At 43.7% G+C, this 23,195-nt stretch overlaps 1 protein-coding gene across 1 annotated transcript; it reads right to left on the bottom strand.

Annotated features, from left to right (window-relative positions):
* Window positions 1–1,456: 1,456 nt before the first annotated feature.
* TXN (thioredoxin) lies at window positions 1,457–15,947 on the bottom strand. Its single transcript, XM_026002751.2, has 5 exons — window positions 15,717–15,947; window positions 11,593–11,697; window positions 11,007–11,066; window positions 3,751–3,816; window positions 1,457–3,291 (listed from the first exon to the last, which is right to left on the bottom strand). Exons 1-5 carry the CDS (start codon window positions 15,738–15,740, stop codon window positions 3,229–3,231), a joined length of 318 nt encoding a protein of 105 aa, XP_025858536.1. The 5' UTR covers window positions 15,741–15,947; the 3' UTR covers window positions 1,457–3,228.
* Between the last annotated feature and the right edge of the window lie 7,248 nt (window positions 15,948–23,195).

The raw sequence follows: 23,195 nt of genomic DNA, 5'->3' as shown, positions 1-23,195 counted from the left end.
TCACCATCACCACCTCTATTATGTTGTCCTCTATTTCTTAGCGTGTCAGCATTTTTTAGCATTTGATAATTGATATACCTTTCATTTTGAAATGTTCTCCTCTTTGCTTTTAGGACAAAACCTATGGCCAGGTGAGGAGAAAAACGATGGTCTCTAAAATGTTGGAAGTTTTCCAGGCTGGCTTGAGCCCCTTTCACCCCAGATTATCTTCCTGGGTGATCTAGATTCCTGGTTTTAGGAGCCATCTAGACACACAGGTCATTGAGGCGTGGCCATGTCTTCCAAATTCCTATCCCAGTCCGGACCTGTCCATGGAGTTCTAGACTAGTATTCAGCAGCCTGTAACACCTCTTCATTTGGCTGCACGCTGGTGAAGCATCTCTCTTAACATGTCTAGAGAGAACCTGATCTACTTCTGCCAACTTTTCTTATTCATTGCATGGTACTCCACTCAGTTAATCAAGCCAAAAATTTGGGGATTTACCCTAAAATCCTATGCACACAAGTCCTTGGATTCTCTCTCGTGTTATTGAGCCCACACATCTTGTCCCATCCTTAACACCTGCCCACCATCCTCCAATCCCCACTATCACTACTTCTGGGCTGCATAAATGAAAACACTAACTGGGTTTCCAGTTAAGTCTCCTTCTCCAACCCACTTTTCTATACAGCTGCCAAAATGGATTCTTACCAGAACACATTATCTCTGGCTTACCCTACAGTGGCTTCCCTTTGCACCTATAAGGGAGGCCTTAGGTTATGGGGCCCTGCCACTGTATTCAGCTGTTTCATGCTTTTGATGGTCCTGATACACCAAGGTTTTTCTTGACTCAGAGCCTTTGTGTGTGCCTTTCTCTCTGCTGTACTGGGTTCCCTGCCTCTCTGCATGTTGGAGTCCTTTTCACTCCTCAACCTCTCAACCTAAAGCAAGTCTCCCTATTCTCAATTATTGTGCCCATTTGTTTCGGCTTCCTAGGATACACTAGGCTCCCATTCACTAGTTTGCCTTCCTTTCTAGAAAATAAGCTCTATGGAAAGGGTGTCTTATTCACAGCTATAGTCCTATCTAGCACAGGATACTGATTTTGAGAGATCATCTAAGTTTAGCATCCATTTCTTTCCTAAATGAGGAAAGAAATCTAGGTAAGGGCTCATTGTTTTCCTAGGTCAGCTTTCTAACTGGTAGGTAGTATAGCAGTTGAGAGTATGTATATGGGTTCCAGACTCCCTTGGTTCAAGCCTCCGATCTTCTACTGACTAGTGCGACACTGGAGAAATTAACTTCTCTTGACCTGTTTCTTTGGGGAACAAAGGGATTACAGTACCCACCTAGGATTGTTGTTGAAAGTAACATAAGGATGGTGCAGGGCATATAAGTAATTCTAGGACTCATTACACAAATTTAAAAACGGTTTCTTATACCTCTAATCCTTTGCTCTAAAACACGAAAAACACCTTTTTTGTTACATTCTGGATTTATTTCCCATTAAAATTTTTTTAAAAACACAGTTGATACACAATGTTACAATTTCAAATGTACAACATAGTGATTTGACAAATCTATATATTCTGTGCTCACAAGTGTAGTTACCATTTATTGTCATATAACCCTTGAATACCACTGATCATGTTCCCTATGCTGTACCTTTTATCTTTGTGACTTATTCATTCTATAGACATTTGTATCTCCCTCCCCTTCACCCATTTTGCTCATTTATTATCCCCCACCCCCAAACCAGCCCTGGCAACCAACAGTTCTCTGTACTTACAGGTTTGACTGATTGTTTTTGTTTTTAGATTCCACATATAAGGGAAATCCTATGGTACTACTGTCTTATTCCATTTTGCAAAATATTCTTTAGGCTCATTCATGTTGTTGCAAATGGCAAGATCTCATTTTTTCTTATGACTAATATTCCCTATGTGTATACACATATCTCTATCCAGTTATCTATCACTGAACACTTGGCTATTGTAAATAATGCTGTGATAAATACATGGGTGCATAGATCTTTTTAAATCAATGCTTTGTGTGTAATATGCCCAGCGATGGAATTCCCAGGTTACCTGCTATTTCTAATTTTTTTGAGAAAACTCCAGTTTTCCACAGTGGCTGCACCATTTACGTTTCCACCAGCAGTGCACAAGGGTTCCTTTTTCTCCACATCCCTGTTAACACTTTACGTTTTGATTATAGCCATTCTGATAAGTGTGAGGTGGGAGCTCATTGTGGTTTTGATTTGCATTTCCAGATGATAAGTGATAGAATTTTCAAGTGTCTGCTGGCCAATTTGTGTTGTCTTTGGAAAAAATGTCTAGATCCTGCTGCCTTTTTAAATCAGATTGTCGGGTGTTGAGTTGAAGTTCTTTATATTTTGGACTATCAACCTCTTACTGGGCATTTCATTTGCAATTATCTTCTCCCATTCAGCAGTTTGCCTTCTATTCATTTCCTTCTCTGTGTGAAAGCTTTTTAGTTTGGCGTAGTGTCCCAACAGTTTATTTTTGCTTTTCTTGTCCCTTGCCTGAGGAGACAAATCTAGAAAAATGTTGCTAGGGCTGATGTCAGAGTACTAGGAATTTTAAACTTTCAGGTCTCTCACATTTAGGTCTTTAATCGATTTATTCTTGTATATGGTATAAGAAGTGACCTAGTTTCAGGTCTTACATGCAGCTGTCCAATTTTCCCAGTATCGTTTATCAGAGACTATCTCTTCTCCATTGCATACACTTGCATCTTTTGTCACAGACTGGGTACATGTGTGGGCTTATTTCTAGGTTCTCTATCCTATAACCTTGACCTATGAGACCCTTAACGTTCTTTAGTGAAATAGCCTGTAACTTCCACACACTTTACCACTTAGGTTAGTATATGTCTATCTGGCCTCTAAAACCAGTTTAAGATAGTTTGAAACAATCAAAACTCCCATGGCAATGTCTACAGAGCTTCCTTGTGAACCAACCATGAAGAACTGCTACCTCAAGGTTACTAAAAAGTTATCAGCATATGAAATCAGGACATTAAATGTTCTCTATTGGCTTTTCATTTATTCTGAAAGCAATTCCAAGACACTAGTTTTAAAAAGGGTAGAATTAATATTTTATTGTCACTTATAATCAGATGGTGGTTGGGTATATAGTCTTCATACTTGATCTTTCCTTTTTGTAAATAAAAAAAATTACAAGTTTTCAACAGCCATGGGCTGGTTATGTTTTCAGAAAATGTAATTAGATTAATTCATTTATGGTGGCTTCAAGTTTTTCCTTATTAGCTCCGGAAAATTCACCCACCTGTTAAGAAAATATTGAATTGTGGTTAGATACAGCATTGTCTCCTTTTGTGACTGAGATATCCCAGAATGGGGTAAAATAGGGGGAGGGTAGAGGGAGAGCAAGTATAATCTTACTTGAAAGAACTGGTAGTTACCCAGAGATCCACATTTTGTTAAAAACAAGGGTTTTGTTTTCTCCCCTCTCCCCATGCCCCCTTAGTTTGAGGGAGAAATTGTAGCTCAGTCTTAAAAATAAATGTACTTTACAAATATGAAGGACCAATCACGGGATTAGTGACTAATTCTAACAAAGATCAATTTGCAGATGTCCCAGCATGTACTGAATGAAGAATGACCTATTTAATAAAGTAGAAAATGGGGATAGACTTCTCCATGCGAAGGGGTAAGTCCCCTCAGTGTCTTAAAACATACCATGTTTTCCTACTGCCCAGCTGGATATAAGGTCAGATGTACCTACCTTTTGTCCCTTCTTAAAAAACTGGAAGGTCGGCATGCATTTGACTTCACACTCTGAAGCAACATCCTGTGAGGTGAGGGGGAGGAGAAAAACAAGACTGAATGTTGAGTTTTGACAGAAGTCACCTCCAACCAGACCTCATTAGTCAGCACTAGGATGGTTTTTTGCACTCCCCTCTTAGAGGGCCACTGACCAGCAGGACACATCGGATACACTGACCCAGCGAGTTGTTTAATCAACTATATACTGGCTATTGAAGCAATTAACAAATCTGCCTGTAACTATATTCAGGATTCTAATCGTCAATATTCCTTAGAATCTCTTCTTTGCTCCTTGTTTTTCCAGTCTCATCATGGCAGCGGAGTCCACAGGTGATGGTCACAAAGATTAAAGCCCAGTGCTGGGCAGCCTGGGTGGCTCAGCGCTGCCTTCAGCCCAGGGTGTGATCCTGGAGACCCAGGATCGAGTCCCAAGTCAGGCTCTTCTGTGTCATGTCTCTCATGAATAACTAAATAAAATCTTTATTTTTTTAAAGCCAAGTGTTAGCAAGAGGACCAACAAGCCATTCAAGAACAAAAGCCAAGGCAAAGCTGGACCCCATTTCTATTCTATTCTATTTTATTTTTGATAGTCACACAGAGAGAGAGAGAGAGGCAGAGGCACAGGCAGAGGGAAAAGCAGGCTCCATGCACCGGGAGCCCGACGTGGGATTCGATCCCGGGTCTCCAGGATCGCGCCCTGGGCCAAAGGCAGGCGCCAAACCGCTGCGCCACCCAGGGATCGTTCTTTTAATCTCACATTTGCTTGTAGGTTATATCTGGCTACATCTCAGAAACATTCTCCAATTCTGTTATGGGAACACTAAATGAAAACTTCTATCCCCCCCATATCCTATTCACATAAGTTTGGGGGGAAATGCCTTGGAAAATGGTGTGGTTTGGACAAGAGTCTCAAATGAAGAGAGCCGGTAGGAATTGAAAATGTCCATGTGGTCCTCAAGAGGCTCAGCAAAGAAATGTAGAACCACAAAGCAGCTAAGGAGCAAAAGCAATGCAGGACAGCAATGAAGGAGGCTGGATTCTGAGAACCAGATCACAAACCACAAAGCTTCCAGAAGAAAGGAAGGTGTTGTGGTGACTTCTAGTGGAGTATTCGGGAAGGCACATGCCCAGAAAAAAAATGGAGCTGCCTGAGCCACTAGTAATGGCAGCATGCCAGCTTAAGTCCTCCTCCTCCTCTGAGACTATAAAGCTATAAAACCATACATCTTTCCAAACTTGCTGTCAGTAGCACAGCAGGAAGGGGGGGGGGGCATTACTGCTGGGAATTCCTTCCACATGACCTTGACTTTTCCTCTAAATGCTGGCTGACAAAGAAGCACAAGGACAGTAATGACTAGAATAAGAATGACTACTAGGTTCTGAGTGCTTAGGGAATTAGCAAGAACACGTGATAAACCACCACAATGAAGATCCTACAATCTCAGGAACTCCCGGTAGCAAGAGCATCCAGGATTGAAAATGGGGTAAAGAGTTGACAGGGAGACTAGAACTGTATGTGTCCAGGTTCTGGACGAACTGTGGGTGAAGATTCAGAAAATCGGAAGATGACGAGTTAGAAAGCGAGGGGCACTGGCTCAGGTAAGACTGAAAACTGGTGGTCTCTGGGGCTCAAGCTGGTCCAGACGTGGTGCTTGGCTCATGCAAGAGCTTAGAGCAAATCTCTGCATTGGTTGCCCAACAGCAGATACCTCTTGAACTTGAATATCTGGGAACACCAGGCTCACCCCTCACAACACCGGGGAGAGAAGCTGTTTGCCTCAGCCCCTTCCCTCTCTTTTGCACACGGAACCCACTGGATGGACATCACCTTGCATGTAGGCACTTGGCAGAAGGCTCAAAGGAGAATGGGGTTCATTTTGTTTTATATTCACGCAGAAGGGCAGTGGCCTAAAAACAGCCGCCTTCCTCTTCCCCACTCCTAATCAGAAACCCCCAGGGGGCGCAACTGAGCTGCATCACACAAAAAAGGAGGGTAAAACCGGACCTGGACAGTCACAACTTGCCCATGAGAAAGCGTTCTCAGCAGAAAATACAGGTCTCCTCTCAGTCCATGAACGTGATCGTCTCATGGACATTCTCCGATTCTGGATGCTTTACCCTTCACCTACTCAGAGATCAGCATTCCTACGTTGGTACAACTGCTTAATTTACAATAAAATCTTAAATCTGGAAAAAAGACGAATGCTCAGAAGTAGTGCCAATGCTTTGAGAGATGTATGAACAAGATTTTAAAAATAATTTTTAAAATTGCAGTCAGATCTTAATGCTTTAACTAAAAAGCTTACCAGGTTAAGTTTTTTCTTTCATTGGGTATAAAAGTGGTTTTTGTTTAAGGTGACCTAGGATTCCATACTATAATCCTCCAAAGTGAGGCTTTATTTGCAATTTATGTACATCCTTATGAGTAAGTTCTCAGACACGCTGTAAGGCAAAAACCGTAAAGTGAAATTGTTGAGCTTATTAAGGAAGATCACTTTTATTCACGTAAGTATAATCCACATTCAATGTAGAAAAATTGGAAGAGGGAAACCATTCCTATTCTCAACTAGCTACTACAGACCTTTTACTGTCGTACCTAAATGCTTTTCTTTATAAAAACCCATGCTATGTGCATGGTATGCGTATTAGGGACATTTTACCTACATACTGGGTATAATGTGCATACAATGGACTTTCCCCATGGAAAAGTACACCACTCTTTTTAGTGGTCCAATAGCAATCCCCATATGGACATAGTATCATTGGAACTAATCCACTGGTCAATATGTAAAAGGCTTTGATTTTTGCTTCATGCAAAAACTTACATCTTCCTATACAAATATCTGCATCGGTCAATACCCCTTGAAGCAGAATTACTGAGACACAGAACATGCTCCTTTTCAAGGCTCTAGATACACATTCCAGTTGGGAGGTAGTTGTAATACATATCAACTGACCAGTATTTATCAGGACTTGCATCAAACAAACGGATATTTCCAGGCCCATTTCCTCAGTGGCAAGAGGAAGAGGCTACAAGAACCAGGGTGGTTAATGCACTTAACAGTGTCTCTCATTTCTCTAAGTAAGTTCAATATTTTGTAAGATTTTTGTTCAAAGGTCTTCTAAGTTTTACTTGGGAATAAAGAATAGGGTATAGATGCGACATCTTAACCCCAAAAGGTTAATGATCATGCTTAAAGAGAATTTTTTTTTTTTTTTTTGACTTTCTATTCCATGGGTATACTTGCCTATTCTGGTTAAAAGACCACACTGTATCTTTATTATGGGGTTCTACCTTTCTCATCCCCCCACAATTTCTTTCCAAGTTCGTGTTTGTTCTTCTACTTTCTAGGACCTTCCTGACATTCTGAAACCGTATAAGCCAAGGCCCCAAAATGTCAGATTAAGATTGCATCCAACTTGGGAGTACTGACACTTTAGTATTACTGAGTCACTTTTCAGGAATACAGTGCACCTGTCTACTAAGATCTTTTATAGACTTCAGTAAAGTTTTGGTTCCTACCTAGCATTTGATCTTAGTGTTTTGCTTTCTACTACTTGTTCTATGGACTAATCTCCATATTCCTAGAGGGACTCTAAAGGTATCTGTACTTAATGGTAACTAAATTTTAAGGTTTCTCACTTTCCTCACTTCAAAACAAAAGTAGCCCACCCCTAATGATGCTTCCAACCGGTTTTATACACAATCTGGAATTTTAAACAGATTAACACTCTCAAAAAAGTGAATTTTAGGGACGCCTGGGTGGCTCAGTGGTTGAGCACCTGCCTCTGGCTCAGGGCGTGATCCGCAGTCTCAGGATCAAGTCCCACAGCTGCCTGGAGCCTGCTTCTCCCTCTGCCTGTGTCTCTGCCTCTCTCTGTGTGTCTTTCATGAATAAATAAATAAAATCTTTAAGAAAAAATGAATTTTATTAAGTTCTGGCAAATATAGTCATGTAACACCAAAATCAAAATACAGGACTGTTCCCTCACTCCCCTGAAATTCCCTCAGCTGTTCCTTCACACTCCAATCTGTTCCCCATCCCTTATAGTTTAGCTCAATTTGATTTTTTTTAAATTAAGTATAATGAGAGTACTTTTTACCTTACTAAATTTAATTTCATTGGTTTCTAGCTTACCACTCCATACAACCAAGGTAACTTTAAACACCTGGTTTTGTCACTCTAATCAAAACACACACAGTTCTAAATGCTTCTACAACTACCAGGTCTAAATTTTACAAAATAAGTATCCTACCTTGTACAGAGTTGAAACTATAATCAAGTCTACCATTTTCAAAAGGGCTTCCTTCTTTTTAAAAATATTTAGAAAAGATTTTGAGAGCGAACCCAAGCAGCGGGGATGGCGGGAAGGGGCCAGGGAGGAGAGGCTCCCTGTCCTGTGGGGAGCCTGCTGGGGGAACTCCATCCCAGGACTCCAAGAGCATGACCTGAGCTGAAGGCAGACACTTAACCGACTGAGCCACCTACCACCTAGGCACCCCTCCTACTTTTCTATAAATACACTAAGAATATTTTGTACCATATTATATGTTCATGTCTAACTGTCTGTTTCAATCTATTACACCTAAAACTTTTTCTTGCCCAAGTGCTTAGGGCCTATTAAAATTACACGTGGCTTATGCCAATGACACTATAAAGTCTGAAATTCATCAGTAGGAATTATCTGCACAGAAACTTAAAACTAGTCATTAAAAGTTTCACCCATTAATGATATAATACTGAGAAACGTGACTGACATAACTTTTATCCTATTTTGGAGTCAAAATGAGGGGATGGTCTTACCCAGAGCTGCAAATTCCTTGAGGAAAAAACCACCACCTGACTGTTTAATGAACTGCTTTTTGATAGACTTAGCCAGGAGGGTAATTCAGAATGGCCAGGTGAGTAGGAGCTGACAGGCACTGTGTGACACAGGGTTCTGGAAGTAGTTCAATTTTTAACTCCATGACAGGTCCGTGAGGCCATTTAGACAGTGTCGTAATAGGATCGTTACAGGCAGTCAAAGTAAAACCGTGTATGTTGCTCAATCCGGGGGCAAAGTGAAAGGTCTCCCAGTTGTGAGAGGGTCACTCCAAGGTCTAGAAACCTTGAGGGTGTGCATGCTAATCCGACCGGAAGGAGCGCTGCCACCCGCAAGTCCTTGGCTTAATCTGCACATCTCCTTTCCCCAAGGTTTACAACTCAGGCAATGAGAGCACCTGTCCTTGGTCTGGCCAAGGGCAAGAGTCAACCCTTGCAGACTCTGCGTCCACTGACCTACCCCTCCTGTTGTGCTATAGTCCCATGATCGGTTCCGGCGTGGTACTAATGAGAATTTACCAGAGCCGCCTGAGGATTAAAGGACCTAATGCACGCAGGGAGCCTAGCACACCATCTAGCACCTGTTATTACTTCCCACTAAAAACTTAAAGAGATTCACTTGCTATCTGATTGGGTGACAGGACCAGTCAGAATCTTTCTAGTCCCTTCCAGGTGCCACTTTCACCTGGCTAAAGTGACCATATAGAATTAGGTTTAGATTTAGAGTAAGGTTTAGATTTATTCACAATCATCACCCGCTGCTATCTATTCTGATTTTCTTAAAACTCTGGGACACCTCAGAACAATCACTTTACCTTATAGAATAAATTCATTCTAGACCTACTACAGGCCAGTCAGGTAAATGAGACAGGGCCTCTGGTCCCAAGAAACTAACGGTAAAGGACAGACAAGACTGTAATACTAGCTAAGGTTCACTGAACATGGCCCGGGCACTACTCTAAGCACTTGCTGGGTATCCTTACGTAATCCTGACACCTCTTTTTTTTTTTTTTTTTCCTGACACCTCTTTTATGATGGATGAACACTGCCATTTTAAAGGCTCAAATTGAGGCAAGGAGGATAAGGGATGGAACTAGAAACTAAAGCAGGCAGTCTAGGTATGGGATCCTCCCCATTCTAATACCATAAATACAAGAGTAAAAGAGGGGCAGAGAAGACCTGGAGCCATTGAGGAAAGGAAACTAACCTAGTCTGGGTGGAGGAAGGTTCCTGGAAAAGATGTGAAGCTTACAGCTAGGAGTTTGGGAGGTATGAAAGAAAAGAATGTTCCAGGTAGAGACCACCCCCGACCTATAAAGGCATGAGTGTCGAATCAGAAAATGTGCTAGGAAAAAACAATTTGGTGATGGTAGGCCCTCACAGGTTTAGAAAGTACTGCCATGTACCTATTCCTATAAACCTTTCAATACCTTTATTAAACATTCTCTGCTCAATAAATAAGCCACCCTAGGAAGTTGATGGGTCAAGTATTAAGATCTGGTGCTATAGAACCAAAGCTCAAGGAAGAAGAAAGGTTAGCTAGAGCACAAGTCCCCAAGCCAGGCCTGGAACCCAGGTGAGCACCCTTTTTGCCACATCATACCCTAAGACCCTCCTGCCCCACAGGACTAAGGGAAAAATGTTCACGTATCTGTAAAGAACTCCTGGGTGTTGTTCTTGAACATGGAACAAGCTATCCTAGTACAGTGGGCTGTATGAGAAGCAAATCTTATGCCAGGAGCTGGATCTGTACCCACCCTATGCCAGAGCCTCCTCTGAGGTACCCTGGTTGAGAGCAAGGGCTGGGAGGTCAGAGAACTTCTTTGAAATTTCGACTGCCACTACTAACAGTAACTCCCTAGACCAGTTCTTTTTCTCCTCTGTAAAAACAGGGATGGCTAGCACCAAGGATTAAATGCATCAGTAGTTATAAAACTGGCCTAAACAAGCATTTGTAAAATTCAATCACCCCTCAAATCCACCCCCTCCCCTTTCTCTCCTCTCCATCAAGCACCTTGGTGTTTGTTCTTGAAAACACTGGATTTTCTAATTGACTAAAAGCAAGCAAGTGACTACTTTCTCATGTCACTAGTTCACAGAGAACCTTCAAAGTGGTCTCCTAGTTTTTAAGTCTATGGATTTAGTTATCATAATCAAATGAATATATAAGCTTGTAGAAAGGTGACAGGTAAGGTACAGAAGCCTCAACCATTTGTTTTTAGGTTTCTTCTAGGATGTGATGTACATAGCTCCTGATAGCTAGGATTAAGCTCATAATTGGTATGTTACCCGTTTTTGGCTAGGGCTATAGTAAGAAAACAAACACTTGCGTTTCAGAGAATAAAGTCCAATGTGAAAAGCTCAGTAGTAGTCCAAATTTCCAGTCACATACCTGACAGTCATCCACGTCTACTTCAAGGAACACCACGTTAGAATACTTCTCAGAGAGGGACTAGAAAATTTAAAATGAAAAAATCCAGATTTAGAACTGGGTAGGTTCCTAAACAGAAACTTAAATTAGTAGTTTCTACTCTTATTAAGATTCAAAAATTCAGACTAGGGAGCAGGTAAGCACAGGAACCTATAGTCTTTGTGAGTCAAACTCCTCCTAGCATAAAAGAAAGTGGGGCCCAGAATTTCAAATAGGATCTGGGTTTCAACCTGAAGAAAAAGAAAAACCATTTAAGACAACCAAACTAAGTTCTGACAGTTGTCTTCCATGGGCTACACATGTGTCAAAATTAAGTTGTTACACTACTACTTTAAAAGATTTTAAGTAATCTGTATGCCCGATATGGGGTTCAAATTCATAACCTCAAAATGAAGAGTCCCATGTTCTAAGGACTAAGCCCGCCAGGTGCCCTTTAAGTTGTTACACTATTACCTTTGGACTAATAACACTCTGTCCTTTCCTAGCTTTGCCACTACCAACCGGAGGAACTTAGAATCCCTTCTAAAGCAACTGGTTTCATACTCACATGAAAGAAAGGCTTGATCATTTTGCAAGGTCCACACCACGTGGCTGAGAAGTCAACTACTACAAGTTTATCCCCAGCACTGTTCAAGGCTTCCTGAAAAGCATACTGAGAGGAAAAAGAAAAGCACAGGTTAAATTTCCCAAAGTCCTGATCAAACTTGATAGAATGTGACACAAAGAATGATTCAAACGTACTGCTTTATAAAAATTTAATAAACTAAAATGAACCAAATAAACTGCTTTAAAAAAAATCCTAGAGTGTGTAGCGTTACTTAATAAGATGAAACAAGTATGATGTATAGAGTGTGTGTCAACAGTCGTGTCTTCATCAACCTATACTCAAACTGAGCACATGAAAATAAAGACCTATTAGGTTTCCACATCAAATCTGGGTATATGATAAACATGTGCTAAATGCTCCTCCACTGACGAAGACCTCACTTCAACTGAGTAAGTCACCAAGGCACAGAATTTTGCAATGAAAACTAGGGTTGAAAGCTCTTTTTTTGGATTGTCTATGATGGAATATGTCAAAGGCTTTAAAAATATCAAGGAAAATAAACTTCCACTCAGAGGAGTCACTGTTGACATTAAGCCTATTTCCTCGTACTCTCCTTAATGGAGTTTCAAGAGATGAGATCATACTGTTTATGTCTGCCCTTTATCTCAAATTAGTGACCAAAGGATAGCTTTAGTTCCTTGTGCAGGGACCTTTCCTCAGAGGTTATTTTGCATTAGAAATGTCAAATAAAATTCCACCAGTGAGATGGCATCAAGAAATCCCTCACCACCAATTCCCCTGAATAATTTACCAATGGTTTTGATACTGTAACCATAGGAACCTAACCTTCTAGTTAAAAGGGACTCCGTTTGAACCCCAATTTAGTCAGTGCTTACCAAAAACTGGGGCAACACAGCAATCACAACATAAATATCTGTATCTGAAGTCTGGGTTTTCCGTCAAGGGGAAAATGCTAGTCACATTGGTTTAATTAAAAACCAACATTCTCCTCCCTTGAAAGCTAAGAATCCTATCAGATCTGATCCAGTAAAGAAACACCATTAAAAAAAAAAAAAAAACAAAAAACCTTAAGTGAATTCCTCTGCAGTACAGTTACTTTTCTAGATTTCTAATTTCGACCTCATGTTTTTTGGAGAAACAATTCACAAGTGGTATTTCCAGGTCATGACCTCTAACTTTTTCAGTTATTCACACATAATCTCCCATCCCACCTTTGGGGTGTGGGGAGATAACATGGGGGCGCGGGGGCGGGGGGGGGGGGGGGGGAAGCGGGTAGGAGAGGAAAAGAACAGGTTAGAGTTATAGAAATCATTTTCCCAAACTATCACCAGTTTTTCCAAATGAATTTAACTTAGAGCTTTTATGTGATTTTTTTTTTTTTTAAAAAGGTCAAACCAGCCATTCTTTACTGCAAGAACCAGGTCAGACACACACACACACACACAAATCAAGGAATGCTACTGCCACACGAATGCACTGTTTTGGGAACATAGCAGGCCCTCCGTAAAGACTTGGTGAAATTACTTTCAAAACAAAATAGTATACAAACACTCTCAAGGGTTTCCCAAACAATTCTGAATCAAATTCAAGCAAAGCTGCCTAAAATTCTGAAAAGAAGAGAGGCATGCAGCAACTTTTGGCTTAACTGAAGAGTTACAGAGCCAGGTAGGTGTAGACGTCACAACCAATTCTCTTCTCCTGATACTTAAGTTTGTCTAAAAGAGACGTCGGTTTGAATGAGTAACTCAAGATTATCTCACCAAGATGCAAACCACAACGTCTAACTCCCAGAGACTAACAATGAACATTAATAAAGGTCCTCATTATAGAGCTAAATATTCCAAAAACAAAATATTTGGGGCAGATGAGACCAGAGTCTAGAGTCTCTTTTCCTAAACAGACCCATTCCAAAGATAATTAACAAGCATGGGAGTGCCCATGTATAGAGGGTAGGAGTTCAACAAACGGGCAGCTACTACTCTTAAAAATAACACACAACGGTGTGATTTCTTCCAAACCACATGGACAGTCCGTTATCCCACTTGTATCTCAAATAGAAGATACCACTGGTTCTGAACTATCGCACCTCGGAAAGAGCTGTCCTGGATGGCCAACGGCACCAACTCTAGTCCAGCAGGATGAAAATCTAAAGTGTATTCAACATTTGCAAGTAACACTGAAACGAGCTTAACTTTTGATTAATGTCTCTGGAACATTAATAATTTTGAAGATCAGCGGAATGATCGGGGCCTTTGCGCTCCAGGCTGTAGTGGTTTTTTTGTGTGTGTAACCAATTTCTGGTCACCCCTGTACGTCTTCTCCTTGATGAGGGGAGGAGGATGCCAAAAGTATGACAACTAAGATACGGAAAAACTGATAGATGTGTTCCAGGAATCAACCGATTTTGTTTGTAGGTAAGCATTCTGAGACAGCGACTGTAAACCACTCAAAGTCTTCTCCCTCCTTTGTGGGTTCTCACCTGTTGGGTTTACTGATGAAGAGGTCAGACCCTGGGGAACACCCCCCCCCCACACACACCCCCAGACTGATTTGTCACTCAGTGGGTACTGAATCAAAGTAGGGGGAACAAAATTCTATATTAGTGACCTCTCCAACAAATGACAGGGTTGCTAATTTTAACATAAAAGCTCACACAATAATAGTAAAAGGTCAATAGGAAAAAAACTCAGGGCAAGCAGATAACAAATGGTAATTAATCCATCAACAAATGGGGCGGGGTGAATTCAGAGTCACTAATAATCAACGGAGATACAATTTTTCCTACTAATGATTTGGCCAAAGTTAGAGGGGGAAAGGTCAGTGTCGATGGGGGTGGAGGGGAAGAGCACTCTCCTGTGTATGCTTCTTGGGGACTTATAAGCCTTAAAAGGTTCACACCCCTTGACCCCATCACTGCACTGGACCCTAACCTGAGGAAACAAGCCTGAACTCTGCAAGGGGGCATGAACAGAAACATTCACCGAGGCACTGAAAACCGCCCAAATGTCCAGCAACATGTTCAGGTATTGCATGGATTCCAAACCTTCCAACTACACAAAAAAGGCTTCAGGCTAAACTGGGCGGGGGGGGGGGGGGGAGGCTCAGGAACAAAACAGGATACGTAAAATAACCAACCACTTTGGACTTGCTTGTAGGAAACAGAAGATCTCGTGCGCGCTCAGTCTTCTACACGGATCATACAGGCTTCCTGATTACAAGGGTCAACAAACCGGGGAGGCACCCCACAGGGCAACTCGCATTCCCGAAGCCACCCAGCACCCTCGGTCCAGCGCTCCAGGCGGGCGAGGGCCGGGATGGAGGGGCCGCCAGGTAACCGCTCCCCGCTCTCCAGGGTCTCCCGGGGGGTCCAGCACCGTCGGGGGCGCGCACCTGCCGCCCGGGCCCCGAGCACGCGGCGCCCCCGACGGGCCCAGCCCCAGCCCCGGCCCCGGCCCCGGCCCCGCGCACTGAGTCATCCCACCGCCAGCGCCGCCGGAAACACGCCCAGCGCCGCCGAGGAGGAGTCCCAGGGCGCGGCCGCCGCGCTTCCCCACCGCCACCTGGGCCCGCGCGCTGCAGGAGGCCGCGGGGCTGCCGCCGGGACACGCCGCCGCCTCCAACGCGCCCTCCGGCGCCCGCCCCGCCCCGCCCCACCCCGGCGGCCCAGCGGGCCTCCCGAGCACGGGTGCAGGAGCGGGGTGGGGGGCCCGGCATCGCGGCCGCGGGAGCACCGGGTGCAGCAGGAGCGGGGGGGGGGGGGGGCCCTCGGCGCCCTGGCCACGGCAGCCCCGGCATCCAGCGCCCGGCCCGGCCCGTCTCCATCCCCGCGGCCAACCCGGCCTCCCGAGCACCGGGTGCAGGAGCGGAGTGGGGGGGGGCCGGCATCGGGGCCGCCGGAGCACGGGGTGCAGCAGGAGCGGGGCCCTCGGCGCCCTGGCCGCGGCATCCAGCGCCCGGCCTCTCCCCGCCGGGCACGCTCGTTCGCCCCAGGCGCGCCCAGGCCCCGGCGTCCCGCACTCCCGGGCCCAGGCGCCGCGTCCCCTCCCGGGCAGGGACGCCCTCGCCCTCGGCCTCGCCCCTGGCCGGCGACGGAGGCCGCGTACCTTGCTCTCGATCTGCTTCACCATCTTGGCTGGCGGCTGGCGGCTGGCGGCTGGCGGCTGACGAGCGGCGCGAGACGGAGGGAGCGGTGCCGAGCGCCGGCCGGGGCCTGCCGGGGACGCAGCCCGCCTTCCCTTTATAGCGACTGGGGGCGGGGCGGGCGGGCGCGCGCGGCGTGCGTGTGGCGGGGGCGCGCCCGCTCGGAGCCCCGGCCAGGCCCCGCCTCCCGGAACCGCGGAGACGCCGTCCGGGGGCGGGGCCTCCGGGGGCGGGGCCTCCGGGGGGCGGGGCTGCCGCGGGCGCGGGGCGGGGCTACCGGGAGCGGCCGGGGCTCGGAGCCCGCGCTGCAGCTGCGAGCGGGGTGCGCGGGGGCGCCTGCGGGGCGCGCTGTGCGGGGGGCGGGTCCCCCAGAGCCCCGGGGCCACCCGGGAGGGGATCGGCCGTAACCGAACGCCCCACGTGCGAGAAGGGGCGGACGAGCTTAGCTAGGGCCGGATTCCTCGAAAAGGTCCGCCGCACTCCTCCCCCTCCCCGCCCCCCGCCGGCCCCGCAACCCCACAAAGTGCTGAGTAACGATGACCAGGAAATGCCTCTGCGCTGGAGCTAGTCGCCACGGCTCTCTTCTCTGCCCTCTTTCCTTTTCTTTTACTGTCACCGTTGGGACGGCCGCTGCTCCGGCGTGACACTGCGCTCTAGTGCGTGGGAGAGGGCAGGAAACGGGCTGCGCTCCTGACCTGCAGGCACCTGCGGGGGGGGGGGGGGGGCGGGTACGTGCGGCTCCACTGGTGCAGGTGCGGCCGCCAGCGCTCCCGACCTCCCGATGCCTCAGCGTTCCTGTCTGTAAAATGGGGATCTTGCTGGTCTCTAATTCATGCCAGGGGTGTTTTGAGGATGAAATGAAGCGCTTGTGAAGCGATTAGGACACTGCTTTGGTACCATAGCAAGTACCCAATAGTTATAATCAAAGCTGGTGTGAGTACTAATTAGGCCTGCTTGGTGTCCTTGTTTGGGGGTGGGGGGGTAATGCTGCTCTTGTCGACCTTATATTTATAATGGCGCCAGTACACACATTTGTGTGAGTTTTTTCTACTACTGGTAGTACCCGGAACAGAGGTGTTGATCCAGGGATGCGTGTCGCAGGCTGGGTCTGGTAGGTTGGTAGGCATCGTGAAGGCCTCAGGAGGGCCCATCAGCGGCAGGAGGTGAAGGTGGCAAAGGCTTTGAGCTGGAGAGAGGAATGGAGGCTTGGAGATGGAGGTGTTGGGGTGGGGGTGTGAGCAGGAATTTTTCAGGGGGGGAGCAGCTCTGGATGGAGCTACCTCTAGGTGTGTTTGTTGGGATGGTGAAACTGCCCCCTGCCTTCCTTCTCCCTGCTCTTGCAAACAGAGGAAGCAAGAAAACCAGGGGTGTGAACACATCGTGCCTGCAGGGTTGAGGAGCACAGGGCCCATGAGTAAGACCACGGACGAGGGTCCCGTCCCGTTCTGAGTGGCCTGAATGCAGCAAGTTTCCCACAGAGCGTAAGGACTATTGGGGCAGAAGAAAGGTTTTATGGGGTACCAGGACAGAATATATAACCAACCTGCTTTTCTGCTGCTGTGTCTTCCCAACCTACACACTAGTTTCAGGGCTTATCTATTAGTGGGTACATTTACATGGAGGATGTACAGGCCTTCAGTGGCCATCCAAACCACGCTCAGCTGACATCTCCTCTTCAAGGTATAGAGTGACCCAGAGGAGATACTGCCTGCCTCCCACCTTCACAGGATCTATACAGAGTGCCTATGGGGGATGCTACAATTCCAGAGAATGGGGAACCCGGAGGCTGGCACGTAGGTTAAGAGCCCAGACTCTGCAGTTTAGAATCCTTGTTCTCATTTCCACTCTGCCACTTAGTAGCTGGGTAACTCTAGAAAAGTCTAAATAGCCTTTCTGTGCCTCAGTTTCCTCCTCTATAAAATGGAGCTAATAACACTTCATGCTGTTATAAGGGCTGAGTGAGCTTAAATATATGTAAGCAGCTTAGAACTATGCCTGATAAACAGTAGATGCTATATGAGCCATGATTACAGGCTGTTAAATGGGATGGTGAAATCCCTCTGGAATGATGCCAGAGGTGGAAGAGGAGACTATAAAACAGGTGTCAGAGTCCTAAGTGAATTAAGTAATCAGGAAATCAGTAATGAACAGTGTGCTCTATAACATGACTCTCAAAAGAGAAGGATTTTTGCCCCAAAGGGTGGAAGAAAAGTGGGCTAGACCTGGCCCTAAACAGCAAGTACCCCTGCTTATGGGGACATGGGAAACTTGTGTTCCATTGTGACAAGCAGGTGACATTTATGAGGAAGGTGGAGTGCAGGGGAATTTTTTGGGACAGCCCAGTGAGGGGGAATTTGGGCAGAGAAGTAGTGGGAGAAGAGAAGAGACAGAGTGATGTCAAGGGGTCCATTTTAGGGGTTGATTCTGCATGTTAGAACTTCCAGCGGTAAGAAGAAATTTCTACTCCAACTGACACCAAAAAGGGAATGAGTAACTCATATTACCAAGAACTCCAGAGGCCTAATGAAGTCACAGGGCCACCATCTCTACTGTTTCATTTTCATTAGGCTCTCCATCTTCTGTGAAACTAGCCTAGTCAACTCCAGCCTTAGGTTCCCTGAAGGGAAAAGCCTTCCTCTCCTTTGTTTTAGTAAACTGTTCTGGGAGCTGATCTTTATTGACTTGAGTTGGGGGTGGGGAGGAAGAGCATCAGCCTGACTTGAACCTTTTGGACCAGGAATGAGGAAGATCCAGAGGGTTAACAGAGGGAAATGGATCTGTCCATGTCGCCAAAAACCAGAAACAAGAAGCATGGGTGATGAACTTGTGTCAGGTTTCTGGGTCAGCTCAGTCTGAGGCTCCCTGGGGGCCTGGAAAACTAGGTTTGCTGTCTTTGTACAGGTCCAAGTTTGAAGAAAATGCAGCTCTAGGGTTTCTAAAGTAAGCTTTTGTAGGATCATCACCGTGGTCCTTGACCATCTCATTCAGCATAGCTGGGGGTACCTGTTGACACTGTACATTCCTGGGCCACACCCAGACACACATATGGAATAGCAATCTTTTGAGATAGAGCCCTGGAATCTGCATCTTAAGTAAGTATCCTAAATGATTAGATACACTAAGATTTGATAGACTGCCCTGGCATCTTCAGAGGAAGCTAGCATTAGTTAATCTTGAAGACTGTGATTGGTGTAGTCACTGTGAAAAACAGTATGGAGGTTCCTCAAAACTTTGTTGTTTTTTTTTTTAAAACTTTGAAAATAGATATACCATATGGTCTAATAATTCCACTGCTAGGTATTTACCCAAAGAAAATGAAAACATGAATTTGAAAAGATATATGCACTTGTCTGTATATTACCCCATTATTTCTAATCCCCTAGCAGCCCCTGCCCATGGATAGATGAATTTTTAAAAATATATACATACACACATGTACATGCACACAATGTAATATTATAATAAAGGATGAGACCTTACCATTTGTAACAACACAGGTGGACCTAGAGGGTATTATGCTAAAAGAAATAAGTCAGAGACTGTCTGACAATCCATATGATTCCACTTATATGTGGAATCTAAAACACAACAAATGAATAAGCAAACAAAAAGCAGAGAATCAGCCCTATATATACTGAGAAAAAACTGATGGTTGCCAGAAGGGAGGAGGGCAGATGGATGGACAAAATGGATGAGGAGGAGTGGCAGGTCCAAGCTTCCAGTTATGAAATGAATGAGTCACAAGGAATAAAAGGTACAGCATAGGGAAGATAGTCAATAATATTGTAATGATGTTGCATGGTAACAGATGGCAGGTGCACCTGTGACAAGCACAGCATGAGGTATGGAGTTGTGGAATCACTGTGTTGTATACCTGACACTGATGTAACATTGTGTGCCATATATCCTGAAATTAAATAAATCCATGAATTAATAAATAATATCAGTCCCCAGTGTGGGGGAGGCGCTTGAAGACTGTCTAGCAAGAATGTTGAGATAGGAACATGGTAAGTGATATAGAAATGGGAGCTCAAAATACTATAGTAGAGGAGATTATTGAAGGAAAGGAACAACTTAATACATGTGTGGAACAGTCATTAAATGCCAAGCCTGGAGAGCATATCTTCCATCATTCTTCTTAACACCCCCTAAGAAATAGATACTATTTTTCCCATTCATTGTACAGAGAAGAAAATTGAGGTTTGAAGAAGTCATCTGGTCACACCAAATGCACACTGATTCTATTCAACTTTGTGTTGCAGGTTTCTAGCCAGAGCAATTAGATAAGAAAAACAAAAGGCATCTGAATTAGAAAGGAAGAAGTAAAACTCCCTGTGCAGAGGACATGATCTTGTATATAGAAACTTCTAAAGATCCTATAAACTATTAGAACAAGCAAATTTAGCAATGATGTAGGATATGACTCAATATACAAAATTCAAAAAAGAATGAATTACTTGTATGTAAATTTAATAAAAGAGGTATAAGACTGGTACAATGAAAGCTGCAAAACCTCATTAAAAGGAATTAAAGTGTTAAATAAATGGAAAGACAATCCATCTCTATGGACTGGAAAATAATATTATTAAGGTGTTAATACTTCCCCAATTGACATATACATTCAATAAAATCCTTGTCAAAATCCCAGATGCCTTTTTTCTGCTGAGGTGGACAAGCTGTTCCTAAAGTTTATATGGGGATACAGAATAGCCAAAGCAATCTTGAAAAGAAGAACAAAGTGAGAGGATTCACACTTTCTAATTTCAAAACCTACTACAAAGCTACAATATTCAAACAGTGTGGCACTTGCATCAGGATAGACATATATAGATTAATAGGATAGAATTGAGAGTCCAGAAATAAACTGGGTTTATTTATATATGTTCAGTTGATTTTCTTTTTTTAAATATTTATTTATTTATTTTATTTATTCATGAGAGACACACAGAGAGAGGCAGAGACATAGGCAGAGGGAAAAGCAGGCTCCCTGCAGGAGCTGGATGTGGGACTTGATCCCAGGACTGCAGATTCATGCCCTGAGCCAAAGGCAGATGCTCTACTGCTGAGCCACTCAGGCATCCCTGTTCAATTGATTTTCAACAAAAGTATAAGACCATTTAAAGGAGAAAGGATAGTATGTTCAGTAAATAGTGCTGGGACAATTGAATATCCACATGCAAAAAGAATGAGGTTGGACCCATACCTTACACCATTCACAACTATTCACTCAAAATGGATCAGAGATCTAAATATAAGAGCTAAAACTATAAAATTATTAGAAGGACACATAAGTATAAATTTGTGTCCTTGGATTAGGCCATGATTTCTTAAATATGACACCAAAAGAACATGCAACCAAAAAAAAAAAATGAATTGGACTTCTACAAAATTAAAAAAAAAAATGTGCCTCAAAAGACACTCAAGAAAGTGAAAAGACAACCTACAGAGTGAACAAAAATATTTGTAAATCAAATGTTTGAGAAGGGACCTGATTTTAGAATACATAAAGAACTGTTACAACGCAACAGTGAGAAAACAAGTCATTAAAAGAATTGGCAAAGCATTTGAACAGACATATCTCTAAAGGAGATATACAAATGGGCAATAAACACAAGAAAATATGTTCAACATTATTAATATTAGGGAAATACAAATCAAAGCTCCTAGGAGACATTACTTTACACACACTAAGGCTGATACATAAATTACAGACAAGAACAAATGTTGGTGAGGTTGTGGGGAGATCGGAATGCTCACACACTGCTGATGGGAATGAGAATGGCACAGCTGCTATGAAAAAGTTTGGCGATTCCTTATAAGTTAAACATAGAGTTACTATATGATCTAGCAATTCCAGGTGTACGCTCAACCAAGTTGATAACATACGTGCACACAGAAACTCACACATGGATGTTCATCGTGGCATTATTCTTGATAGCTAAAATGTAGAAACAACCTAAGTGTCCACCAGCTGGTGAATGGATAACAAAATGTAGTGTGTCCACACAATGCACTATTACTTGGCCATAAAATGGAGTACATTTATGATACATGTCACAATATAGATGAACTTTGAGGGACGCCCGGGTGGCTCAGCGGTTGAGCATCTGCCTTTGGCTCAGGGCGTGATCCTGGAGTCCCGGGATCGAGTCCCATGTCGGGCTCCCTGCCTGGAGCCTGCTTCTCCCTCTGCCTGTGTCTCTACCTCTCTCTCTGTGTGTCTCTCATGAATAAATAAACATTTTAAAAAACAAGCAAACCCCAAACAATACGGATGAACCTTGAAAAAATGCTCAGAGAATGAAGCCAGTCAGGAAAGGGTACGTATTGAATGATTCCATTTGTCTCAAAATTCCAGAATAGGCAAATCCAGTTAGTAAGTGCGTGATTTCCAGAAGCTGGGGGAAGTGGGGAATGGGAACTACCAATGGGTATGGAGGGTTTTGTGTTTTTGTTTTGTGTGTTTTTTTTTTTTTAGGTCTTAAATATATTCTGGAATTAGATAATGATCATACAATTTCGTGAATATACCAAAAGCTACTGAAGTATAAAACAAAATTGGGATATCTCTTCTGCCTTCACAAAATAATCTAAAATAAATAAATATGTCTTACAAATTCTTAAAAAAAAAAAGAAAAAAAGAAAAAAGGAAAACTAAAGCCCCTTCCACAGAAGCCAAAGAATCTAGTTCTTGTAATTGTACTTTGGAAAGCTTATCTCTCCAAAAACATGAGTTAATGCAAGTAGAATATCTTTGTCCAGTGCCATTAACCACTGGTCTAGAGCCAAGGGTGATCCTGATTCTCGTGGGAGGACAACTTGCTGATTGGTAATTACAAATCAACCAGGAAGTACATATTTGTTTATGATCTGTTCCTTATCTAGAAAGTTTCAAGATAACAGATCATTCAGTGGCACTCTATTAACAATCTGACTATGCACAATTATTCTTACAAACAGGTAAACATTAAGGGAAGGACACTGATCCCATGGAAGAGTTTTACATGGTTGGATCCTTAAGACATAAAAGAAGTGTTCAATTGAAATACATGGTTGTACAGGATGTCCAATCCTAGAACTATTTCAACATCACTTGACTACAAAGAAGTAATTAAATGTTCAATAAGCACATTCAAGATTATTCTGATGTGGCAACTTTGAGGGTATAGTCAAAGTGTCATAAGTCAAGATGTATATACATTATCATTCAGACTATTATATTGGCTTTTACCTTTTGTTTATCATTATAACTGGCACATGTTTATGAAACATGTTCTATCATACTCTCCTTCCAGGGAAACAGGGTTAAGTCTTTGAATTAGAGACCTCATCAGAAATAAAGGGGAATTGAAGAGACAATAAAACTTAAAAAAAAAAAAAGTATCACTGTAAGTACATGTATACCAGTTGTGATTTGATCTTTATTTTGGTCATAAAGGGTA

Source organism: Vulpes vulpes, chromosome 12, assembly GCF_048418805.1.
Source record: "Vulpes vulpes isolate BD-2025 chromosome 12, VulVul3, whole genome shotgun sequence".
NCBI classification, from domain to species: domain Eukaryota; kingdom Metazoa; phylum Chordata; class Mammalia; order Carnivora; family Canidae; genus Vulpes; species Vulpes vulpes.
The sequence above is the reverse complement of the archived record's forward strand: the minus strand, read 5'-3'. Positions and strand labels throughout refer to the sequence as shown.

Coding starts and splice junctions, on each gene's coding strand:
- TXN (XM_026002751.2), bottom strand. CDS start 15,740: ATGGTGAAGCAGATCGAGAGCAAG. Junction 11,067..11,592: donor TGATCAAGCCTTTCTTTCAT/GTGAGTATGAAA, acceptor TAAATTTTCTAG/TCCCTCTCTGAGAAGTATTC. Junction 3,292..3,750: donor TTTTTAAGAAGGGACAAAAG/GTAGGTACATCT, acceptor TTTTCTTAACAG/GTGGGTGAATTTTCCGGAGC.